Source organism: Salmo trutta, chromosome 11 (assembly GCF_901001165.1).
Source record: "Salmo trutta chromosome 11, fSalTru1.1, whole genome shotgun sequence".
Taxonomy (NCBI): domain Eukaryota; kingdom Metazoa; phylum Chordata; class Actinopteri; order Salmoniformes; family Salmonidae; genus Salmo; species Salmo trutta.
This window is the reverse complement of record NC_042967.1, coordinates 8,167,638-8,190,077: the sequence shown is the minus strand read 5'-3', so window position 1 is coordinate 8,190,077 and position 22,440 is coordinate 8,167,638. Positions and strand designations below refer to the sequence as shown.

Below are 22,440 nucleotides of genomic sequence, written 5' to 3'. Positions count from 1 at the left end.
CCGAAATATGTTGATAAACGTTTTTTATTTTTATTTAACTAGGCAAGTCAGTTAAGAACAAATTCTTATTTACAATGACGGCCTAGGAACAGTGGGTTAACTGCCTTGTTCAGGGGCAGAACGACAGATTTTTACCTTGTCAACTCAGGGATTTGATCTTGCAACCTTTCGGTTACCGACCCAACACTCTAATCACTAGGCTACCTGCCACCCCAAAAGTTACCTTGTCTGAGAGAGATTTACATGGTTATCAAATGTCATGCCAGGGTACGCCTACACGAAACACAACCCTTAAAAAATCCCCTATGGGAAAAATGGTGGGAAAACAATTGGAATAATTTCCGTTTGACTGCTAGGTTTTATGGGTATTATGACACTTCCACTGGGGCTCTGTAGTCTCAAGGCTTAAAAATCCTTCTTTAACCTTTCTCCTCCCCGTCATCTACACTGATTGGAGTGGATTTAACAAGTGACATCAATAAGGGATGATAGCTTTCACTTGGTAAGTCTCATGGAATGAGCATGTGTTCCCAATGTTTTGTACACTGTGTGCATGGGCCGTGTGCTTTTTCTGCTGGTGTAGCCTAATGTATCTCCTAGCTGAGAACCCTTTCTCCCATGTGGACCTTCAGCTGGTGCTGGCGGGAGAACCTCTTCTCACTCTGGGGGCAGCTGTAGGAATTCGCCCATGTGGACCCTTTAATTACTCTTCAGGATGCCAGCCTCGAATCAAACTGTATTTGTCACATGCCGAATACAAAACGTGTGAAATGAAATGCTTACTTACAAGCACTTAACCAACAATGTAGTTTAGAAAAATAAGAGTTACGAAAAGATTTACTAAATAAACTGTTACATTACAGCCTTATTCTAAAAATTATAAAAAATATATATTTTCCCTCAATCTATACACAATAACCCACAATGAGAAATTTACATAAGTATTCAAAACCCTTTACTCAGTACTTTGTTTAAGCACCTTTGGCAGCGATTACAGCCTTGACTCTTCTTGGGTATGATGCTACAAGCTTGGCACACCTGTATTTGGGGAGTTTCTCCCATTCTTCTCTGCAAATCCTCTCAAGCTTTGTCAGGTTGGATGAGCAGCATCGCTGCACAGCTATTTTCAGGTCTCTCCAGAGATGTTTGATCGGGTTCAAATCCGGGCTCTGGCTGGGCCACTCAAGGACATTTAGAGACTTGTCCCGAAGCCACTCCTGCGTTGTCTTGACTGTGCTTAGGGTTGTTCTGTTGGAAGGCGAACCTTCACAGTCTGAGGTCCTGAGCGCTTTGGAGCAGGTTTTCATCAAGGATCTCTCTCTGTACTTTGCTCTGTTCATCTTTGCCTCAATCCTGACTAGTCTCCCAGTCCCTGCAGCTGAAAAACATCCCCACAGCATGATGCTGCTACCAACATGATTCACCGTAAAGATGGTGTCAGATTTCATCCAGAGGTGATGCTTGGCATTCAGGCCAAAGAGTTCAATCTTGGTTTCATCAGGCCAGAGTGTCCTCTAGGTGCCTTTTGGCAACCTCCAAGCGGGCTGTCATGTGCCTTTTACAGAGGAGGGGCTTCCGTCTGGCCGCTCTACCATAAAGTCCTGATTAGTGGAGTGCTGCAGAGATGGTTGTCCTTCTAGAAGTTTATCCCATCTCCACAGAGGAACTCCGGAGCTCTGTTAGTGTGACCATCTGGTTCTTGGTCACCTCCCTGACCAAGGCCCTTCTCCCCCGATTGCTTAGTTTGGCCAGGTGGCCAGCTCTAGGAAGAGTCTTGGTGGTTCCAAACTTCTTCCATTTAAGAATGATGGAGGCCACTGTGTTCTTGGGATATTCAATGCTGCAGAAATGTTTTGGTACCCTTCCCTAGATCTGTGCCGACACAATTCTGTCTCGGTGCTCTATGGACAATTCCTTCGAACCTCATGGCTTGGTTTTTGCTCTGACATGCACTGTCAACTGTGGGACTTTTTATAGACAGGTGTGTGCCTTTCCAAATCATGTCCAATCAATTGAATTTACCACAGGTGGACTCCAATCAAGTTGTAGAAACATCTCAAGCATGATCAATGGAAACAGGATGCTCTTGAGCTCAATTTCAAGTCTCATAGCAAAGGGTCTGAATACTTATATAAACAAGGTATGTTTTTATTTTTTATTAATTTGCAAAAAATTATACAAAACCTGTTTTCACTTTGTTATTATGGGGTATTGTGTGTAGAATCGACTTATTTTTTTAATTTAATCCATTTTAGAATAATTCTGTAATGTAACAAAATGTGGAAAAAGGGAAGGGGGTCTGAATACTTTCCGAAGGCACCGTATACATGACTGGGAATTCAGATATGCTGGTCGCAGATACATTTTTTTATTTTTATGTAAGGGCGTGGATGAGAACCAGTCAGTATCTTATGTGACCACCGTTTGCCTCATGCAGCACGACATCTCCTTCGCATAGAGTTGATCAGGCTGTTGATTGTGGCCTGTGGAATGTGGTCCCACTCCTCTTCAATGGCTGTGTGAAGTTGCTGGATATTGGGGGGAACTGAATACTTATGTAAATAAGGTATATGTTTTTTTATTTGTAATAAATTAGCAAACATTTCTAAAAACCTGTTTTCGCTTAGTGATTATGGGGAATTGGGTGTAGATTGATGAGAATATATATTTTATCAATTTTAGAATAAGGCTGTAACGTAACAAAATGTGGAAAAAGAGAAGGGGTCTGAATACTTTCCAAATGCACTGTTTGTACGGTCACTGTGGAGACAAGGTCATCGATGCACTTATTGATGAAGCCGGTGACTGAGGTGGTATACTCCTCAATGCCATCGGATGAATCCCGGAACATTTTCCAGTCTGTGCTAGCAAAACAGTCCTGTAGCCTAGCATCTGCATCATCTGACCACTTCCGTATTGAGCGAGTCACTGGTACTTCCTGCTTTAGTTTTTTCTTGTAAGCAGGAACCAGGAGGATAGAATTATGGTCAAATTTTCCAAATGGAGGGCAAGAGAGAGCTTTGTACATGTCTCTGTGTGTGGAGTAAAGGTGGTCTAGAGTTTGTTTTCCTCTGGTTGCACATGTGACATGCTGGTAGAAATGAGGTAAAACGGATTTCAGTTTGCCTGCATTCAAGTCCCCGGCCACTAGGAGAGCCTCCTCTGGATGAGCATTTTCTTGTTACCTTATGGCCTTATTTAGCTCGTTGAGTGCGGTCTTAGTGCCAGCATCAGTTTGTGGTGGTAAATGGACAGCTACGAAAAATATAAACTCTTGGTAAATAGTGTGGTTTACAGCTTATCATGAGGTACTTTACCTCAGGCGAGCAAAACCTCAAGACTTCTTTAATATTAGATTTCACACACCAGCTGTAATTGGGTTCCTGAGTGGCGCAGTGGTCTAAGGCACTGCATCTCAGTGCAAGAGGCGTCATGTGCAACTACATCTCAGACAGAGTTCAGTGTGTCAAATTGGAGGGTCTGTTGTCTGGACCTCTGGCAGTCTATGGGGGTGCCACAGGGTTCAATTCTCGGGCTGACTCTTTTCTCTGTATACATCAATGATGTTGCTCTTGCTGCTGGTGATTCTCTGATCCACCTCTACGCAGACGACACCATTCTGTATACTTCTGGCCCTTCTTTGGACACTGTGTTAACTAACCTCCAGACGAGCTTCAATGCCATACAACTCTCCTTCCATGGCCTCCAACTTCTCTTAAATGCAAGTAAAACTAAATGCATGCTCTTCAACCGATCGCTGCCCATACCTGCCCGCCCGTCTAGCATCACTACTCTGGACGGTTCTGACTTAAAATATGTGGACAACTACAAATACCTAGGTGTCTGGTTAGACTGTAAACTCTCCTTCCAGACTCACGTTAAGCATCTCCAATCCAAAATTAAATCTAGAATCGGCTTCCTATTTCGCAACAAAGCATCCTTCACTCATGCTGCCAAACATACCCTCGTAAAACTGACTATACTACCTACCGATCCTTGACTTTGGTGATGTCATTTACAAAATAGCCTCCAACACTCTACTCAGCAAATTGGATGCAGTCGATCACAGTGCCATCCGTTTTGTCACCAAAGCCCCATATACTACCCATCACTGCGACCTGTATGCTCTCCTTGGCTGGCCCTCACATCATATTCGTTGCCAAACCCACTGGCTCCAGGTCATCTATAAGTCTTTGCTAGGTAAAGCCCCGCCTTATCTCAGCTCACTGGTCACCATAGCAGCGCCCACCCGTAGCACGCACTCCAGCAGGTATATCTCACTGGTCACCCCCAAAGCCAATTCCTCTTTTGGCTGCCTTTCTTTCCAGTTCTCTGCTGCCAATGACTAAAACGAATTGCAAAAATCACTGAAGCTGGAGACTCTTATCTCCCTCACTAACTTTAAGCATCAGCTGTCAGAGCAGCTTACAGGTCATTGCACCTGTACATAGCCCATCTGTAAACAGCCCACCCAACTACCTCATCCCCATATTGTTATTTTTATTGCTCCTTTGCACCCCAGTATCTCTACTTGCACATTCATCTTCTGCACATCTTTCACTCGTGTTTAATTGCTAAATTGTAATTATTTTGCCACTATGGCCTATTTATTGCCTTACCTCCCTAATCTTACCTCATTTGCACACACTCTATATAGGCTTTTCTATCGTGTTATTGACTGTATGTTTGTTTATTCCATGTGTAACTCTGTGTTGTTGTTTATGTCGCACTGCTTTGCTTTATCTTGGCCAAGTCGCAGTTGTAAATGAGAACTTGTTCTCAACTGGCCTACCTGGTTAAATAAAGGTGAAAAATAAAAAACTGTAGTCCCTGGTTCGAATCCAGGCTGCATCACATCCAGCTGTGATTGGGGGGTCCTATAGGGCGTCGCACAATTGGCCCAGCGTCGTCCAGGTTTGGCCGGGGTAGGCCGTAATTGTAAATAAGAATTTGTTCTTAACTGACTTGCCTAGTTAAATAAAGGTAAAATAAATTGACAAATAGACACAAACCACCATCCCTCATTTTACCTGTTCTGTTTTGCCGATGGACGGAAAGCCCAGCCAACTGCAAATTATCCCTGTCGTCGTTCAGCCACGACTTGGTGAAACATAAGATATTACAGTTAATGTCCCGTTGGTAGGATAGTCCTGAACAGAGCTCATCCTGTTTATTCTCCAATGATTGCACGTTGGCCAATAGGACGAATGGTAGAGGTGGGTTACACACTCGCCATAAAATTATTTTCATGTGAATGACTGGGATTTGGGCCTGGTCCAGAAGCAGCAGTAAATCCTTCACATCCAGCTCATTAAATATTTGTTTTCCTGTCCAGTTCGAGGTAAATACTCACTGTTCTGATATCCAGAAGCTCTTTTTGGTCATAAGAGACAGTGGCAGAAACAAAATAAGTTACAAACAATGCGAAAAAACACAAAATTGCACAATTGCCATCCCCTCTGGCACCATTCTCAGCGAAGTACATGTGACACTGGGTACAGCTGAAGGATTTTTCCCCTTGTGGACCTTTTGGTAGATCTCCACCTTCTGGGCGCAGCAGAAGCCTTTGTTACAGAACATGCCGAGGAACTGCATCTCTTTACAGTTTTTTGCCTGATGTTGCTCCCCCTCCCCGAGCCTGGGCTCTAGTCCTGTCGTTTGAGTTCAATACTTAATGAAATGGTGATGGCTGTGTGAATCGGAAGGTCCCATCAACACTGGGTCATGTTCACTAAACATGTGTAATGGTGAGTGTGACTCTACATTTGTATTTGTCTCTAAGCTTTCCCTTTAATCTATGAAATCTGCCGTGTGACTGTCTCCTAAATGATTATCTGCAGTCCATGGGGGAGGAACATCGCCCTCCAATTTCAGTCACTTCATCTACGACCAGGTTTTCTGTTATCCGGTAAATGCGGATAACAGAATTTGGACGATTTTGTTGTTGTTGCCGGCCAAATTTCCCGGATGAAAAAAAGATTGATTGGAAAATAATCATTTTTATTCATCAAAGCAAAATATACTTAATGGGCTAATAAATCTTCAAGCTGCTGGGGTGTGTGTGTTTCTATTTTTCCTCCCCCAAAAGACGCGAGGTCCTCATAAGGGACTTCAGCTAAGTGTGCCCCGACTCGGCAAAATGTGTTTAGATTGTGTTGATTATCCCCGATTTTCAGTGTGCCCGCCGAGAGGGGATTCTTTCTCCAAAACAGAGTAATGATGGCTTCAAGATCGCGCCTTCTTGAGGACAAAGAGGCTGATGTGCACCTAGCTGCTCCAAGGAGTTGGAGAGTTTTGACTTCCCAACAGCAGCGGCTCACTTTCAGCAGATCAAGATCCTCCGTAAACACACGTAAAATTAGGCTGGAAGCAAATTATTGTGTTCGTCAGGCTCGGTAGGCACCCAATTGCCTATAGTAGGAAACAGAGTTGTTATCAATAAGCCACATATCACACGATAGGAGTCACGACCCCACCATAGTTAAAATAAACATAACATTTATTAACATCATCCAGTAGAAATGTTTTGTTATTTATCAGGCCTAATGAAAATGTTCATGCCTCAGCTAAATTAAATTAGTTGTTTTGTTATTTATTAATTGAATGTTTATACAAATAGTCTATAAGTAAAGGTTATTTGCAAATTATATTATACAAATATTATATTTTCAAGTTTTATTACTGTCTAGGCGACTTGTTCTTTAAATGTTTTTGTATTTTTTAAATGATATTCACTTATGATTTATAGCAGTGATGAAGACACAACGGGCAATGTTTTGCTTTTCAATAAACCTGTCATGTTGGTATAAGAACATCATTCTAGTTTATTTTATTACAACTTTACAGGCAAATGTATATTCTGTTCAGATTAATTAAAATCATGCCAATGTGATTGAGGTCCATGGGTGTACGCCCTAATGCGTTGCGCACCCAATACATAAGGATGTCCGGTAAATTAAAATCTTGCTAGTCACGTTGTCCGGCGTCAAACGGAAACCCTGGACCAGACCCTCCCCTTTCTTATTTAGGCACTCTTCAGAGGTGGGACCATGTCACTATTATTCGAGTCACAAGCAAGTTGCAAATCACAAAGTAGAACAGGTCGAGTCAAGTACAAGTTGTGCATTCTAAGAGCAAGTCAAGTCACGTTTATGAAACAAATACGTTTTAAAATACACCAAATAGCATACACTGAACAAAATATACTGCTCAAAAAAATAAAGGGAACACTAAAATAACACATCCTAGATCGGAATGAATGAAATAATCTTATTAAATACTTTTTTCTTTACATAGTTGAATGTGCTGACAACAAAATCACACAAAAATAATCAATGGAAATCCAATTTATCAACCCATGGAGGTCTGGATTTGGAGTCACACTCAAAATTAAAGTGGAAAACCACACTACAGGCTGATCCAACTTTGATGTAATGTCCTTAAAACAGGTCAAAATTAGGCTCAGTAGTGTGTGTGGCCTCCACGTGCCTGTATGACCTCCCTACAACGCCTGGGCATGCTCCTGATGAGGTGGCGGATGGTCTCCTGAGGGATCTCCTCCCAGACCTGGACTAAAGCATCCGCCAACTCCTGGACAGTCTGTGGTGCAACGTGGCGTTGGTGGATGGAGCGAGACATGATGTCCCAGATGTGCTCAATTGGATTCAGGTCTGGGGAACGGGCAGGCCAGTCCATAGCATCAATGCCTTCCTCTTGCAGGAACTGCTGACACACTCCAGCCACATGAGGTCTAGCATTGTTTGCATTAGGAAAAACCCAGGGCCAACCGCACCAGCATATGGTCTCACAAGGGGTCTGAGGATCTCATCTCGGTACCTAATGGCAGTCAGGCTACCTCTGGCGAGCACATGGAGGGCTGTGCAGCCCCCCAAAGAAATGCCACCCCACACCATGACTGACCCACCGCCAAACCGGTCATGCTGGAGGATGTTGCAGGCAGCAGAACGTTCTCCACGGCGTCTCCAGACTCTGTCATGTCTGTCACGTGCTCAGTGTGAACCTGCTTTCATCTGTGAAGAGCACAGGGCGCCAGTGGCGAATTTGCCAATCTTGGTGTTCTCTGGCAAATGCCAAACGTCCTGCACGGTGTTGGGCTGTAAGCGCAACCCCCACCTGTGGACGTCGGGCCCTCATACCACCCTCATGGAGTCTGTTTCTGACCGTTTGAGCAGACACATGCACATTTGTGGTCTGCTGGAGGTCATTTTGCAGGGCTCTGGCAGTGCTCCTCCTTGCACAAAGGCGGAGGTAGAAGTCCTGCTGCTGGGTTGTTGCCCTCCTACGGGTCTCCTGATGTACTGGCCTGTCTCCTGGTAGCGCCTCCATGCTCTGGACACTACGCTGACAGACACAGCAAACCTTCTTGCCACAGCTCGCATTGATGTGCCATCCTGGATGAGCTGCACTACCTGAGCCACTTGTGTGGGTTGTAGACTCCGTCTCATGCTACCACTAGAGTGAAAGCACCGCCAGCATTCAAAAGTGACCAAAACATCAGCAAGGAAGCATAGGAACTGAGAAGTGGTCTGTGGTCACCACCTGCAGAACCACTCCTTTATTGGGGGTGTCTTGCTAATTGCCTATAATTTCCACCTGTTGTCTATTCCATTTGCACAACAGCATGTGAAATGTATTGTCAATCAGTGTTGCTTCCTAAGTGGACAGTTTGATTTCACAGAAGTGTGATTGACTTGGAGTTACATTGTGCTGTTTAAGTGTTCCCTTTATTTTTTTGAGCAGTGTATATACACACACACACACACACACACACACACACACATATACATACACACACATATATATCTATACATACACACAGTGAGGGGAAAAAGTATTTGATCCCCTGCTGGTTTTGTACGTTTGCCCATTGACAAAGAAATTATTAGTCTATAATTTTAATGGTAGGTTTATTTGAACAGTGAGAGACAGAATAACAACAAAAATATCCAGAAAAACACATGTCAAAAATGTTATAAATCGATTTGCATTTTAATGAGGGAAATAAGTATTTGACCCCCTCTCAATCAGAAAAATGTCTGGCTCCCAGGTGTCTTTTATACAGGTAACAAGCTGAGATTAGGAGCACACTGTCAAAGGGAGTGCTCCTAATCTCAGTTTGTTACCTGTATAAAAGACACCTGTCCACAGAAGCAATCAATCAATCAATCAGATTCCAAACTCTCCACCATGGCCAAGACCAAAGAGCTCTCCAAGGATGTCAGGGACAAGATTGTAGACCTACACAAGGCTGGAATGGGCTACAAGACCATCGCCAAGCAGCTTGGTTAGAAGGTGACAACAGTCGGTGCGATTATTCGCAAATGGAAGAAACACAAAAGAACTGTCAAATCTCCCTCGGCCTGGGGCTCCATGCAAGATCTCACCTCGTGGAGTTGCAATGATCATGAGAACGGTGAGGAATCAGCCCAGAACTACACGGGAGGATCTTGTCAATGATCTCAAGGCAGCTGGGACCATAGTCACCAAGAAAACAATTAGTAACACACTACACTGTGAAGGACTGAAATCCTGTAGTGCCCGCAAGGTCCCCCTGCTCAAGAAAGCAGATATACATGCCTGTCTGAAGTTTGCCAATGAACATCTGAATGATTCAGAGGACAACTGGGTCAAAGTGTTGTGGTCAGATGAGACCAAAATGGAGCTCTTTGGCATCAACTCAACTCGCCGTGTTTGGAGGAGGAGGATTGCTGCCTATGACCCCAAGAACACCATCCCCACCGTCAAACATGGAGGTGGAAACATTATGCTTTGGGGGTGTTTTTCTGCTAAGGGGACAGGACAACTTCACCGCATCATTTGACAGGGCAATGTACTGTCAAATCTTGGGTGAGAACCTCCTTCCCTCAGCCAGGGCATGGAAAATGGGTCGTGGATGGGTATTTCAGCATGACAATGACCCAAAACACACGGCCAAGGCAACAAAGGAGTGGCTCAAGAAGAAGCACATTAAGGTCCTGGAGTGGCCTAGCCAGTCTCCAGACCTTAATCCCATAGAAAATCTGTGGAGGGAGCTGAAGGTTCGAGTTGCCAAACGTCAGCCTCGAAACCTTAATGACTTGGAGATGATCTGCAAAGAGGAGTGGGACAAAATCCCTCCTGAGATGTGTGCAAACCTGGTGGCCAACTACAAGAAACGTCTGACCTCTGTGATTGCCAACAAGGGTTTTGCCACCAAGTACTAAGTCATGTTTTGCAGAGGGGTCAAATACTTATTTCCCTCATTAAAATGCAAATCAATTTATAACATTTTTGACATGCGTTTGTCTGGATTTTTTTGTTGTTATTCTGTCTCTCACTGTTCATATTAACCTACCATTAAAATTATAGACTGATCATTTCTTTGTAAGTGGGCAAACGTACAAAATCAGCAGGGGATCAAATACTTTTTTCCCCCCAGTGTGTGTGTGTGTATATATATATATGGCCTTTTGTTTTAAGTTATTGTCCTGCTGAAAGGTGAATGTCTCTGTCTGTTGGAAAGCAGACTGAACCAGGTTTTCGCCTGTGCTTAGCTCTATTCTGTTTCTTTTTATCCTGAAAAACTCCCTAGTCTTTTCAGGTGGCAAGCTTACACCTAACATGATGCAGCCACCACCATGTTTGAAAATATAAAAAGTTGTACTCAGTGATGTGTTTACCCCAAACATAACACTTTGTAATCAAGAAAGTTAATTTCTTTGCCACATTTTTTACAATTTTACTTTAGTGCCTTATTGCAAACAGGATACATGTTTCGGAATATTTGTATTCTGTACAGGCTTCTTTCTCTTTCACTCTGTCAATTAGGTGAGTATTGTGGAGTAACTACAAGGTTGATCCATCCTTAGTTCTTCCAGCACAGCCATTGAACTCGGTTTTAAAACAAAGACACCACTGGCCTCATGGTGAAATCCCTGAATGGTTTCCTTTCTCTCCGGCAATAGAGTTAGGAACGACACCGGTATCTTTTTAGTGACTGGGTGTATTCATACACCATCCAAAGTGTATGAACTTCACCATGCTCAAAGGGATATTCAATGTCTGTTCTTTTATGTTTACCGATCTACCATTGGAAAACCTCCTTGGTGTTTGAAATTCACTGCTCAACTGAGGGTTCTTTACAGATAAATATTTGTATGTGTGAGGTACAGAGATGAGCAGTCATTCAAAAATCATGTTAAACACTATTATTGCACATAGTTGCATAGACTCACTCTTGTTGTGACTTGTTAAGCACATTATTTTGGCTTGCCATAACAAAGGGGTTGAATACTTCAGACATTCCAGCTTATCATTTTTTATTAATTTGTAAAAAGACAATCTCAATTTCATCAATTTGAAATTAAGGCTGTAACAACGAAATGTGGAGTAAGTCAAGGGAAGTCAACACTTTCTGAAGGCACTGTATATCACACAATGTCTGGATGCAATATTCTACCCAGGAATATCCAACACTAAAATCTGTTACTCTCGTTATTCCAAATGCATCTGTGGATCTTTTCAGCTGACAAAAATGTATCTTTGACTTTAATGCAGGGTTTGATCTAAACTTCAGAAGCTATCGAGCAGAATGGTTACTTTCTATATTATACAGCGGAATGTTTTTTCTGCTGGTGTGTCCTGAGGTAGCTCCTCTCTGAGAACCTCTTCCCGCAATGCATACTGGTGAATGGCCTCTCTCCCTTGTGGACCTTCAGGTGCATCTTCAGGTTGCCAGCCAGGGCAAAGCGCATGTGACACTGGGTACAGCTGAAGGGTTTCTCCCCAGTGTGGACCCTCTGGTGCCTCTTCAGGTCACCAGCCTGGGAGAACCTCTTCTCACACTGGGGGCAGCTGAACGGTTTCTCCCCTGTGTGGACCCTCTGGTGCCTCTTCAAGTGGTCCTGGCGGGAGAACCTCTTCTCACACTGGGTACAGCTGAAGGGATTCTCCCCTGTGTGGACCCTCTGGTGGATCTCCACCTTCCGGAGGCAGCTGAAGCCTTTATTACAGAACATGCAGAGGAACCGCTTCTCTTTACTATTGCCTGACGTTGCTCCCCCTCCCCAACCCTCGTCTCTAGCCCTTTTGTCGGAGTTAAATACCTGATCGAAAAAGATGCTGCCATGTGAATTGTAAGGTGCCATCGACGGGGACACTGGGTCGCGATCCCTGACCGTGTGTAAAGGGGAGTGGGTCGCGACATTTAGATTTGTCTCTAACCTGTCCCTGCAGTCTAAGAAGTCACTGGTGTTGCTCTGCGAGTATCTTTCCCATAAATGAGTCTCGTCTGCATTACATGTCAGAGGAGCGTCGCCTTCCATTTTCACAGTCACCTCATCTATCAGTATAACCTCACTTTTCTTATCTATGCCCCCTTCAGAGTATACACTACTACTGTACTGGTTACAGTCCGCTCTAGACAGATCAGTCTGTGTCTCTAATACCAAAAGCATGATGCCAGGGTCCATCGCTGTAGTGTAAGAACGAGACAGATCATTACCAGTCTCTGACGCGCCACCTGAGTCCTGATGGGAATGAACCGTCCTCGGGCTTGGGTTTCCATAAAGTAAATACTTTGAGTCAGGAGCAGGAGAACAGCCCAGTCTCCCCAACAACAGCCTCTCTGGGTCTGATCCGTGGTCAGATCCTGTGTGTAAGAGCCTGTGTGTTACAGTTAAAGTCTCGGTCTCTGACTTGAGGACGGCGCTCAGCGTTCCACTGACCTCCGTGATGCTGGGTCGGGTCCTGTGCTGGGGCGTGGTGGCGAGGTCCTCCACGGCCACAGGGGGCACCACTCCAGCCGCTGCTCCAGTCTGGATGTCTCTGCTGTGTGTTGGGTCCTCTCCTTCAGTCCTCTCCTGCTTGACCAGAGACAATCCTCCAGGACCTGCAGCCTCTGCATCTGCAGACTGACAAGAAGAGAGGAGTTTATTATCGGTAAAAGGGCCAGCCCCAAGTGGTGAGGGTAGGCAACAACACCTCCGCCACGGTGACCCTCAAAACCGGGGCCCATCAGCAGGGCTCTACACTGACCGTTTTAGAAGGAGCGAGTGTGAGCCTAAGATTAAAAATGTAAGAGCACAATGAAAAATATTTGCGGTAATAAGCAGTTTCCTTCGTAGTAATGGCGCAAGCATGACAGTCATGAATCTGCAGGCCTCGACATTAACACTTGTCCATTTGTCCGAGACAAGTAAAAAAAGTCGTCGTCGGACAAGAAAAATATAGAGGAGTTGTCCTGATCGACAAGTAAAAAATAATCACACAAAAATTACATTATCAAACAATTACTCAGATCAGAATTGGATCAGAGGCCAACATCAGAATAATATTAATATTTTCCATGTACATACGGAAAAAGCCTACATTTAAAAAGTGTAGGTGACATGGATGTTGGCTACAGCCTCATGTCCAAACCGATGCCGACATGAGGCGCCAGAAAATGTAGCCGTTCTAACGGACAACAATAACTGGGTCTGTTCCAGGTGCTGTTGGCTGTGCCTCTGTACTACATGGACATTGGCTTACCCAAACTACAACTCACGCTCCCTTTATTTATTGGCTTCCTGGTAAGATCCTAATTTGATAAAGCCATAAATATCTTTGTTTCTGTCACAGGAGGCTGCTGAGGGGAGGACAGCTCATAATAATGGCTGGAATGGAGCGGCTGGAATGGAGCGAATGGAATGGCATCAAATACATGGAAATCTTTGTGTTATACTTTTTTCCACCCTAATTAGAGTAAACTAATGGACAACAATACTTCTACTTACAGCTATTTCGAGCACATCTACGGTACCTGTAGTTAAATAATTATACATACATTCCTAATTTCCTCAAGTGCTAAAGTTTCACCCACAGCGGCCAATCCACCATTCATTCTGATCTTAACCCCAACCCTCCGCTATCCACAGATGAACCCATCTTTCCCAGCATAATGCATTTCTATTTCCTTTTGCAATACATCCCTCCATTTTACTATGATGTCTTACAAGGGTCCTGAACCTCCCTATTAGTCACATTTCTACTGATAATTCCCTAAAAATAAATACCTTACCCAACAGTATAATGATATTTCCCCATTGACTGATCGTGTTTTTTCAGATGCCGCAACAACAGTTTGCAGGTCCATCTGAATCCTGAAATTATGACACAACGACCATTCCTGGACCTGACTCCAAAAGCGAATCACTGATGAACAGTACCATAAAATATGTTGTATTGATTCCGTTTCCTCGTGGCAGAGTCTGCACAAGGCTGACTATTCAATGCCCCATATTTAACATTCTTTTTGTAGTATGTATTTTATATAATAGCTTAAATTGACGTTTCAATTGTTGTATTACATGTCACTTCATAGACCCGATGCCAAGGTGTTGGGACATTAAAAACCTGTTCCCAACTGACCTGAATTTTATACAGTATCACGGTCAAACCTTTTGACTTTAAGTGAAACATTTTTCGATTTACACTAATCATTTGAAGTAATTTCTGATTTTTAATAGGTGTCAGACAGACCAACTCTTTAAGTAACTCCCTCTTCCAATTTTGTGGCAGAGCAATGAATTGGTTTTAATTTTGTATTGTGCAAACACCTCCATACACTGTTGTTAATTGCTTGAGTGACAATCTTACCATTCCTGTTTCCAATGTCCTTCATAAATAATATACCCTTTGTAAAATTTTAACCAAGAAAATAGGTTCTCTCTATCAATACATTGGAGTTCAGCTATATTATTTGCTGTAATATTAGATCTGCCTTTTCAGGAGGATGCCATTTTAATTGTAGCCAACTCATTTAAAAAGGAGGTTACTTTAAACAGGGATCTATTGTGAATCCATCAAAAATGTAAGGTTTTAATCTACAAAAAGGCAAAGAGCCCACTCTTAAACATATGTTGGGCCTCTCTTATATTAGTACCTTGCTAGAAAACCAGTTTGGATTTAGATCAAATGTTGGTACAATGGAGGCTTTAAGAGAGGATTAGTGCCTTCATATTTAATAGTTTTAACCCTCCAAACTCATGTTCGTTATATAAATATACTCGTTTATCTGGTTTGCAATTCCAAATAAAGAAAAAATATTTTTTTCCTCGCATTATTTGAAAAAGGATTCTCCTGGAGTCTATAAAGCCATGAATAAATATGTAAACTGCGATATCACTAGAGAATTAATCAGGGTAATCTTCCTGTAAAATGGTTTCAAGATTCAATCTATTTTGCTAAGTTTTCTATCAAAGTTAATAGGTCAACTTTTCTGGGATATGTACACCAAGCACATCGGTGTCACCATTCGCCCATCTAATTAGGAGACCACATGGCAATTTAATGTTTCATTTAGAGACTCAATCCGTAACACAGTACACTTAACATAGTTGGGTTTTAGTCCAGAGAAATGAAATAGCCACTGCTAAATAGTTAATTAATTGGTTACCCGGATTATCTGCACTGACTCTATATTGCACTGACTAGGCCAACATTTCCCAAACTAGGGGTTGTGAACTGAAAATGGGGTCGCGAGAGAAACTATGAAATAAAATACGCTTGGTTCATAGAACCCGGGTTATGTCAGTAACCTCCGGTAGCCGCTAGATGCGGTTGTAATAAACAGAGCGGTTTCTGTTTTCGTCCTACAAATGAAATGTTGCTCTATCGTTTGAACGGTTTAAGCTACAAAATATTATGACCCCCATCACCGAAAGATACGACTCGGGAACACATGTGCGTCTCCCTCTACAATGCCCACAAACCTCAATAGAACAGAGTGGACTAGACCAGTCACTAAATCAGACTGGGGAAGAAAGAACATCAATGATGATGTTCTTTTCTACACAGAAGATCAAACAAAATTGCCTGATTTTCTGAACTTCCCAATACCTTTCTGATCCCTTATTGATGTCACTTGTTCAGGTATCATGGCTTTCACCTGGATTCACATAGTCCGTTATGGAAAGAGAAGGTGTTCTTAATGTTTTGTTCACCCATATATATATATATATATATATAATATGCATGTGAAGGCAGGGTAAATTGACTAGGCATCAGGATAGATAATAGTAAGAGTAAAATAAAGAACAGAGTAACAGCTGCATATGTTGAGTGTGAAATGTTTTGTGTTGTCGGTGTGCGTGTGTGTAACAGTATAGCTTCTGTCCCTCTCTTCGCCCCAACCTGGGCTTGAACCAGGGACCCTCTGCACACATCAACAACTGACACCCACTGATCTGGAACTCCCTGTATATAGCTCCATTCTTGTGTATTTTGTTCCTCGTGTTCCTATTTTTTTGTTATTATTAATATTACACTTCACTACATTACAACGGTTTGATTTGTTTGATCCGAGCAATTCTTTTCTTAGCTAGCTACATAGCCGTCTTTGTATCAAAGATAATCGTGTAGCTTAGAGTAATTATCGAAGTTAGCTATCTTCGTCCTCCTAACGTAGTCATCACTGCTAGCTAGCTAGTCAACACTGCTAGCTAGCCAACCAGCCAACTTCCACCGACTAGCAGCACTGTAGAATATATTACATTACAACGGAAGGCCTTGACTAGTGTAGCGTTAGTGAGCCAGCTACATAGTTGTCTTTGCATCTAAGATAATTGTGTAGTTTAGAGTAATTATTAGTAACTAGCCAGCCGCGACGCCAGACTTAGTCAACACACCTAGTCTTCATTAACCCACTGCTAGCTAGCTAGCCAACCGTTACCGACAAGCTGCGCTCTAGACACTAATACTTTACAACGGAACGACTTGATTAGTGTAGTGTTAGTGAGCCAGCTACATAGTTGTCTTTGCATCTAAGATAATTGTGTAGTTTAGAGTAATTATTAGTAACTAGCCAGCCGCGACGCCAGACGTAGTCAACACACCTAGTCATCATTAACCCACTGCTAGCTAGCTAGCCAACAGCTAGCCAACCGTTACCGACTAGCAGCGCTGTAGATACCAATACTTTACAACGGAACGATTTGACTAGTGCAGTGTTGGCTAGCTAGCTACATAGTTGTCTTTGTCATAGCTTGATAATTGTGTAGTTTAGTAATTACCGAGGTTAGCTAGCCAGCTTGCCGTCCCCCGCGACGCCATTTTTCCAAACCCAGCCAACTAGTAACACTGTAGAAACTAAATACATTACAAAGGAACGTCTTGATTAGTGTTATGTTAGCTAGCTACAAAGTTGCTTTTGTATCATGACAAGGTGTAGTACTGAAACTATCGAGGTCACCTAGCCAGCTACACCTAGCCAGCTACACGGTCAAACAAAGTCAACAACGCAGCCACTGCTAGCTAGCCTACTCCACCAGCCAGCAGTACTGTATCATTTTTTCGTCATTCGAGACGTGTAGTCCACTTGTCATTCCAATCTCCTTTGCATTAGCGTAGCCTCTTCTGTAGCTTGTCAACTATGTGTCTGTCTATCCCTGTTCTCTCCCCTCTGCACAGGCCATACAAACGCTTCACACCGCGTGGCCGCTGCCACTCTAACCTGGTGGTCCCAGCGCGCACGACCCACGTGGAGTTCCAGGTCTCCGGCAGCCTCTGGAACTGCCGGTCTGCGGCCAACAAGGCTGAGTTCATCTCAGCCTATGCTACCCTCCAGTCCCTAGACTTCCTGGCGCTGACGGAAACATGGATCACCACAGATAACACTGCTACTCCTACTGCTCTCTCCTCGCCTGCCCACGTGTTCTCGCATACCCCTAGAGCATCGAGCCAGCGGGGTGGTGGCACTGGAATCCTCATCTCTCCCAAGTGGACATTCTCTCTTTCTCCCCTGACCCATCTGTCTATCTCCTCATTTGAATTCCATGCTGTCACAGTTACCAGCCCTTTCAAGCTTAACATCCTCATCATTTATCGCCCTCCAGGTTCCCTTGGAGAGTTCATCAATGAGCTTGACGCCTTGATAAGTTCCTTCCCTGAGGATGGCTCACCTCTCACAGTTCTGGGTGACTTTAACCTCCCCACGTCTACCTTCGACTCATTCCTCTCTGCCTCCTTCTTTCCACTCCTCTCCTCTTTTGACCTCACCCTCTCACCTTCCCCCCTACTCACAAGGCAGGCAATACACTTGACCTCATCTTTACTAGATGCTGTTCTTCCACTAATCTCATTGCAACTCCTCTCCAAGTCTCCGACCACTACCTTGTATCCTTTTCCCTCTCGCTCTCATCAAAAACTTCTCACTCTGCCCCTACTCGGATGGTATTGCGCCGTCCCAACCTTCGCTCTCTCTCTCCTGCTACTCTCTCCTCTTCCATCCTATCATCTCTTCCCTCTGCTCAAACCTTCTCCAACCTATCTCCTGATTTTGCCTCCTCAACCCTCCTCTCCTCCCTCTCTGCATCCTTTGATTTTCTCTGTCCCCTATCCTCCAGGCCGGCTCGGTCCTCCCCTCCTGCTCCGTGGCTCGACGACTCACTGCGAGCTCACAGAACAGGGCTCCGGGCAGCCGAGCGGAAATGGAGGAAAACTCGCCTCCCTGCGGACTTCGCATCCTTTCACTCCCTCCTCTCTACATTTTCCTCTTCTGTCTCTGCTGCTAAAGCCACTTTCTACCACTCTAAATTCCAAGCATCTGCCTCTAACCCTAGGAAGCTTTTTGCTACCTTCTCCTCCCTCCTGAATCCTCCTCCCCCTCCCCCCCCCTCCTCCCTCACTGCGGATGACTTCGTCAACCATTTTGAAAAGAAGGTTGACGACATCCGATCCTCGTTTGCTAAGTCAAGCGACACCGCTGGTCCTGCTCACACTGCCCTACCCTGTGCTTTGACCTCTTTCTCCCCTCTCTCTCCAGATGAAATCTCGCGTCTTGTGACGGCCGGCCGCCCAACAACCTGCCCACTTGACCCTATCCCCTCCTCTCTTCTCCAGACCATTTCCGGAGACCTTCTCCCCTACCTCACCTCGCTCATCAACTCATCCTTGACCGCTGGCTACGTCCCTTCCGTCTTCAAGAGAGCGAGAGTTGCACCCCTTCTGAAAAAACCTACACTCGATCCCTCCGATGTCAACAATTACAGACCAGTATCCCTTCTTTCTTTTCTCTCCAAAACTCTTGAACGTGCCGTCCTTGGCCAGCTCTCCTGCTATCTCTCTCAGAACGACCTTCTTGATCCTAATCAGTCAGGTTTCAAGACTGGGCATTCAACTGAGACTGCTCTTCTCTGTGTCACGGAGGCTCTCCGCACTGCTAAAGCTAACTCTCTCTCCTCTGCTCTCATCCTTCTAGACCTATCTGCTGCCTTTGATACTGTGAACCATCAGATCCTCCTCTCCACCCTCTCCGAGCTGGGCATCTCCGGCGCGGCCCACGCTTGGATTGCGTCCTACCTGACAGGTCGCTCCTACCAGGTGGCGTGGCGAGAATCTGTCTCCGCACCACGTGCTCTCACCACTGGTGTCCCCCAGGGCTCTGTTCTAGGCCCTCTCCTATTCTCGCTATACACCAAGTCACTTGGCTCTGTCATATCCTCACATGGTCTCTCCTATCATTGCTATGCAGACGACACACAATTAATCTTCTCCTTTCCCCCTTCTGACAACCAGGTGGCGAGTCGCATCTCTGCATGTCTGGCAGACATATCAGTGTGGATGACGGATCACCACCTCAAGCTGAACCTCGGCAAGACGGAGCTGCTCTTCCTCCCGGGGAAGGACTGCCCGTTCCATGATCTCGCCATCACGGTTGACAACTCCCTTGTGTCCTCCTCCCAGAGTGCTAAGAACCTTGGCGTGATCCTGGACAACACCCTGTCGTTCTCCACTAACATCAAGGCGGTGACCCGATCCTGTAGGTTCATGCTCTACAACATTCGCAGAGTACGACCCTGCCTCACACAGGAAGCGGCGCAGGTCCTAATCCAGGCACTTGTCATCTCCCGTCTGGATTACTGCAACTCGCTGTTGGCTGGGCTCCCTGCCTGTGCCATCAAACCCCTACAACTCATCCAGAACGCCGCAGCTCGTCTGGTGTTCAACCTTCCCAAGTTCTCTCACGTCACCCCGCTCCTCCGCTCTCTCCACTGGCTTCCAGTTGAAGCTCGCATCCGCTACAAGACCATGGTGCTTGCCTACGGAGCTGTGAGGGGAACGGCACCTCCGTACCTTCAGGCTCTGTTCAGGCCCTACACCCAAACAAGGGCACTGCGTTCATCCACCTCTGGCCTGCTCGCCTCCCTACCTCTGAGGAAGCACAGTTCCCGCTCAGCCCAGTCAAAACTGTTCGCCGCTCTGGCACCCCAATGGTGGAACAAGCTCCCTCACGATGCCAGGACAGCGGAGTCAATCACCACCTTCCGGAGACACCTGAAACCCCACCTCTTTAAGGAATACCTGGGATAGGATAAAGTAATCCTTCTAACCCCCCCCCCCCCTTTAAAAGATTTAGATGCACTATTGTAAAGCGGTTGTTCTACTGGATATTATAGGTGAATGCACCAATTTGTAAGTCGCTCTGGATAAGAGCGTCTGCTAAATGACTTAAATGTAAATGTAAATGTAGTCAAAGTATGATGTATTTGGGCTTGAAGTGCCAAATCCGAATGTGTGACTTTGGATGCTTCCGTCAGTCTTACATGTCTTTTCCTATGAGATGAGGTGCAAATTCGGGCCACATTTGATGTACTAGAATTTTTGATGTAACACTATGATACTAACCTCTATCAAAATAACATGCTGGGTTGAGGTTCCACTCCCCTCATCAACAGTGATTGGCTGATCATCTCCCCATGTATTTGGTCCCGCAGGCTTCACAGAGCTCCTGTGGCCTCCAGTGAGATGTCCTGAGAGAGTGATTGGGGGAAAAGTGGTGGTTAAACTAGGTACTGTCAATGCTCAACGCAATATTGTACACTATTGACACTGTTTACAATTGGCAAGGACGCAAGGTAACACTTCTCATAACTTCTTGATATACTATTTATTGATTGATTGTTCCATGCATCACATTATTTTAATTGAATATGAAAATAGGAAATTAAGTAAATAAAGAATCTGGTTAGAACATGATAATGGCCGTGCCCGAAATCTGGCTTGCCTACTACTTACTTAAACTGCATACTGTGTAATAATTGTATTACATACTATTTAGAACGTACTGGTTAGTAAAATAAATAATACAGTAACAACAAATGCCAACACACTAGGCTAATCCATTGTCTAACATTAGATAGTGTGTCGATTCTGCCTGCACCCCGTTGAGGGACGAGCATCCCGGAGAGGTGACAGTGAGGCTCATTGCGCTTTCAAGACTGGGAACTCGGAAATAACCGAGGTCAAATAATGACATCAGTGATCTTCAAGTAGGGAAGTCGGAGCTCTAGAATGATGCCCGAATTTACGACTTGCAATTTCCAGTCAATTTTCCGAGTTCCCAGTTGTCTTGAATACAGAGAAGTCTGAGATTTACTTGTTCTGAATCGTTTTGAACTCGGCATAATACGTCATCTAATTGCGATGTTTCCCGCCATTCGTTCACTCATCAGCTGTTGTCAAACACAAGTGAATCTTACTCGAAAGTGAGCATTGACTTCTACTAGATGAAAAGCCGACATGACTATAACATACTAGCATTCAAAGCGTACTCAATTTTTGAAAATTCACATACCTAAAATACCTACAATTTACAACGCAAATATAGGTATTTGGCCAAGGCAATTATGTCATTGTGCAATAATACTTTACTTAAATTGACCTGCCTGGTAAAACACAAAAATTGTGCACGATGGCTTTCAGGGAAGTATTGCATACTATCCAAAAACGGACCGAGTTCCAAACCTGGTCAACACATTTGAACACGAGCAGAGGGGAACAGGGCGACAGGCCCCGCAGCCTCGGCTAAGCAAAATGTACCTCTTGCCATTCCTCTGTATCGGTCGATGATCTTGACACTACTGGGACGACTGGCGAGGACGCGCTCTCGTATTGTCCTCTCTGCGCGCTCCCGTGATACCTTCAGTTCCAGTAGCTGTAGTTTTCTCCGTAATGCCCTGCTTTCTTTCTGGCTTTGAGTTATTTCCAAACGAAACACTGCATAGTCGTCGTCTACGAGTTTACAGATCTCTGCCACGGCTGCATTCGCTAGAACCTCCATAATGGAGGCTATTTGAGTGTGGAAAACCATACCGTTACAGTTAGCCATTGTTAGCTAACGCGAATTAAACCCAACCTGGGGTAAGTATGTGATGCTGTGCAGTTAAATTAACAATGGTCCAGTGTGTTATTAAACGTCTAAATTACAACCTTAACGTGGAAATTGTTATTGGTCACACGTTTGTTTGGCGTCATAGCTGAAAGGGTGCGGTTAAATGAAATAGCGATGCGCGCTGTTCTGGGAATTACGGTACTGCTTATTACGTTACACATCAAATCTCCTATAATGAGTGTCTTTCAAGCCGAGAGGAGAAAATTACAATTAATACATTTATTCCATCT

The 22,440-nt window shown here is 44.4% G+C and overlaps 2 protein-coding genes across 2 annotated transcripts in view; both read right to left on the bottom strand.

Moving 5' to 3' along the window:
- LOC115201896 (zinc finger protein 768-like) overlaps positions 1-12,848 on the bottom strand; it is a 39,617-nt gene extending 26,769 nt beyond the window's left edge. Inside the window, exon 1 of the mRNA XM_029765778.1 lies at positions 12,726-12,848. The gene's annotated coding sequence lies outside the window, so the exon portion shown is untranslated. The remainder of the gene's footprint in view (positions 1-12,725) is intronic.
- LOC115201877 (zinc finger protein 214-like) lies at positions 11,302-21,887 on the bottom strand. The gene is made up of 3 exons (XM_029765758.1): positions 21,859-21,887; positions 20,665-20,789; positions 11,302-12,911 (listed from the first exon to the last, which is right to left on the bottom strand). The coding sequence occupies exons 1-3, from the start codon at positions 21,866-21,868 to the stop codon at positions 11,607-11,609; spliced, it is 1,440 nt and encodes a 479-aa protein (XP_029621618.1). The 5' UTR covers positions 21,869-21,887; the 3' UTR covers positions 11,302-11,606.
- Positions 21,888-22,440: the final 553 nt, after the last annotated feature.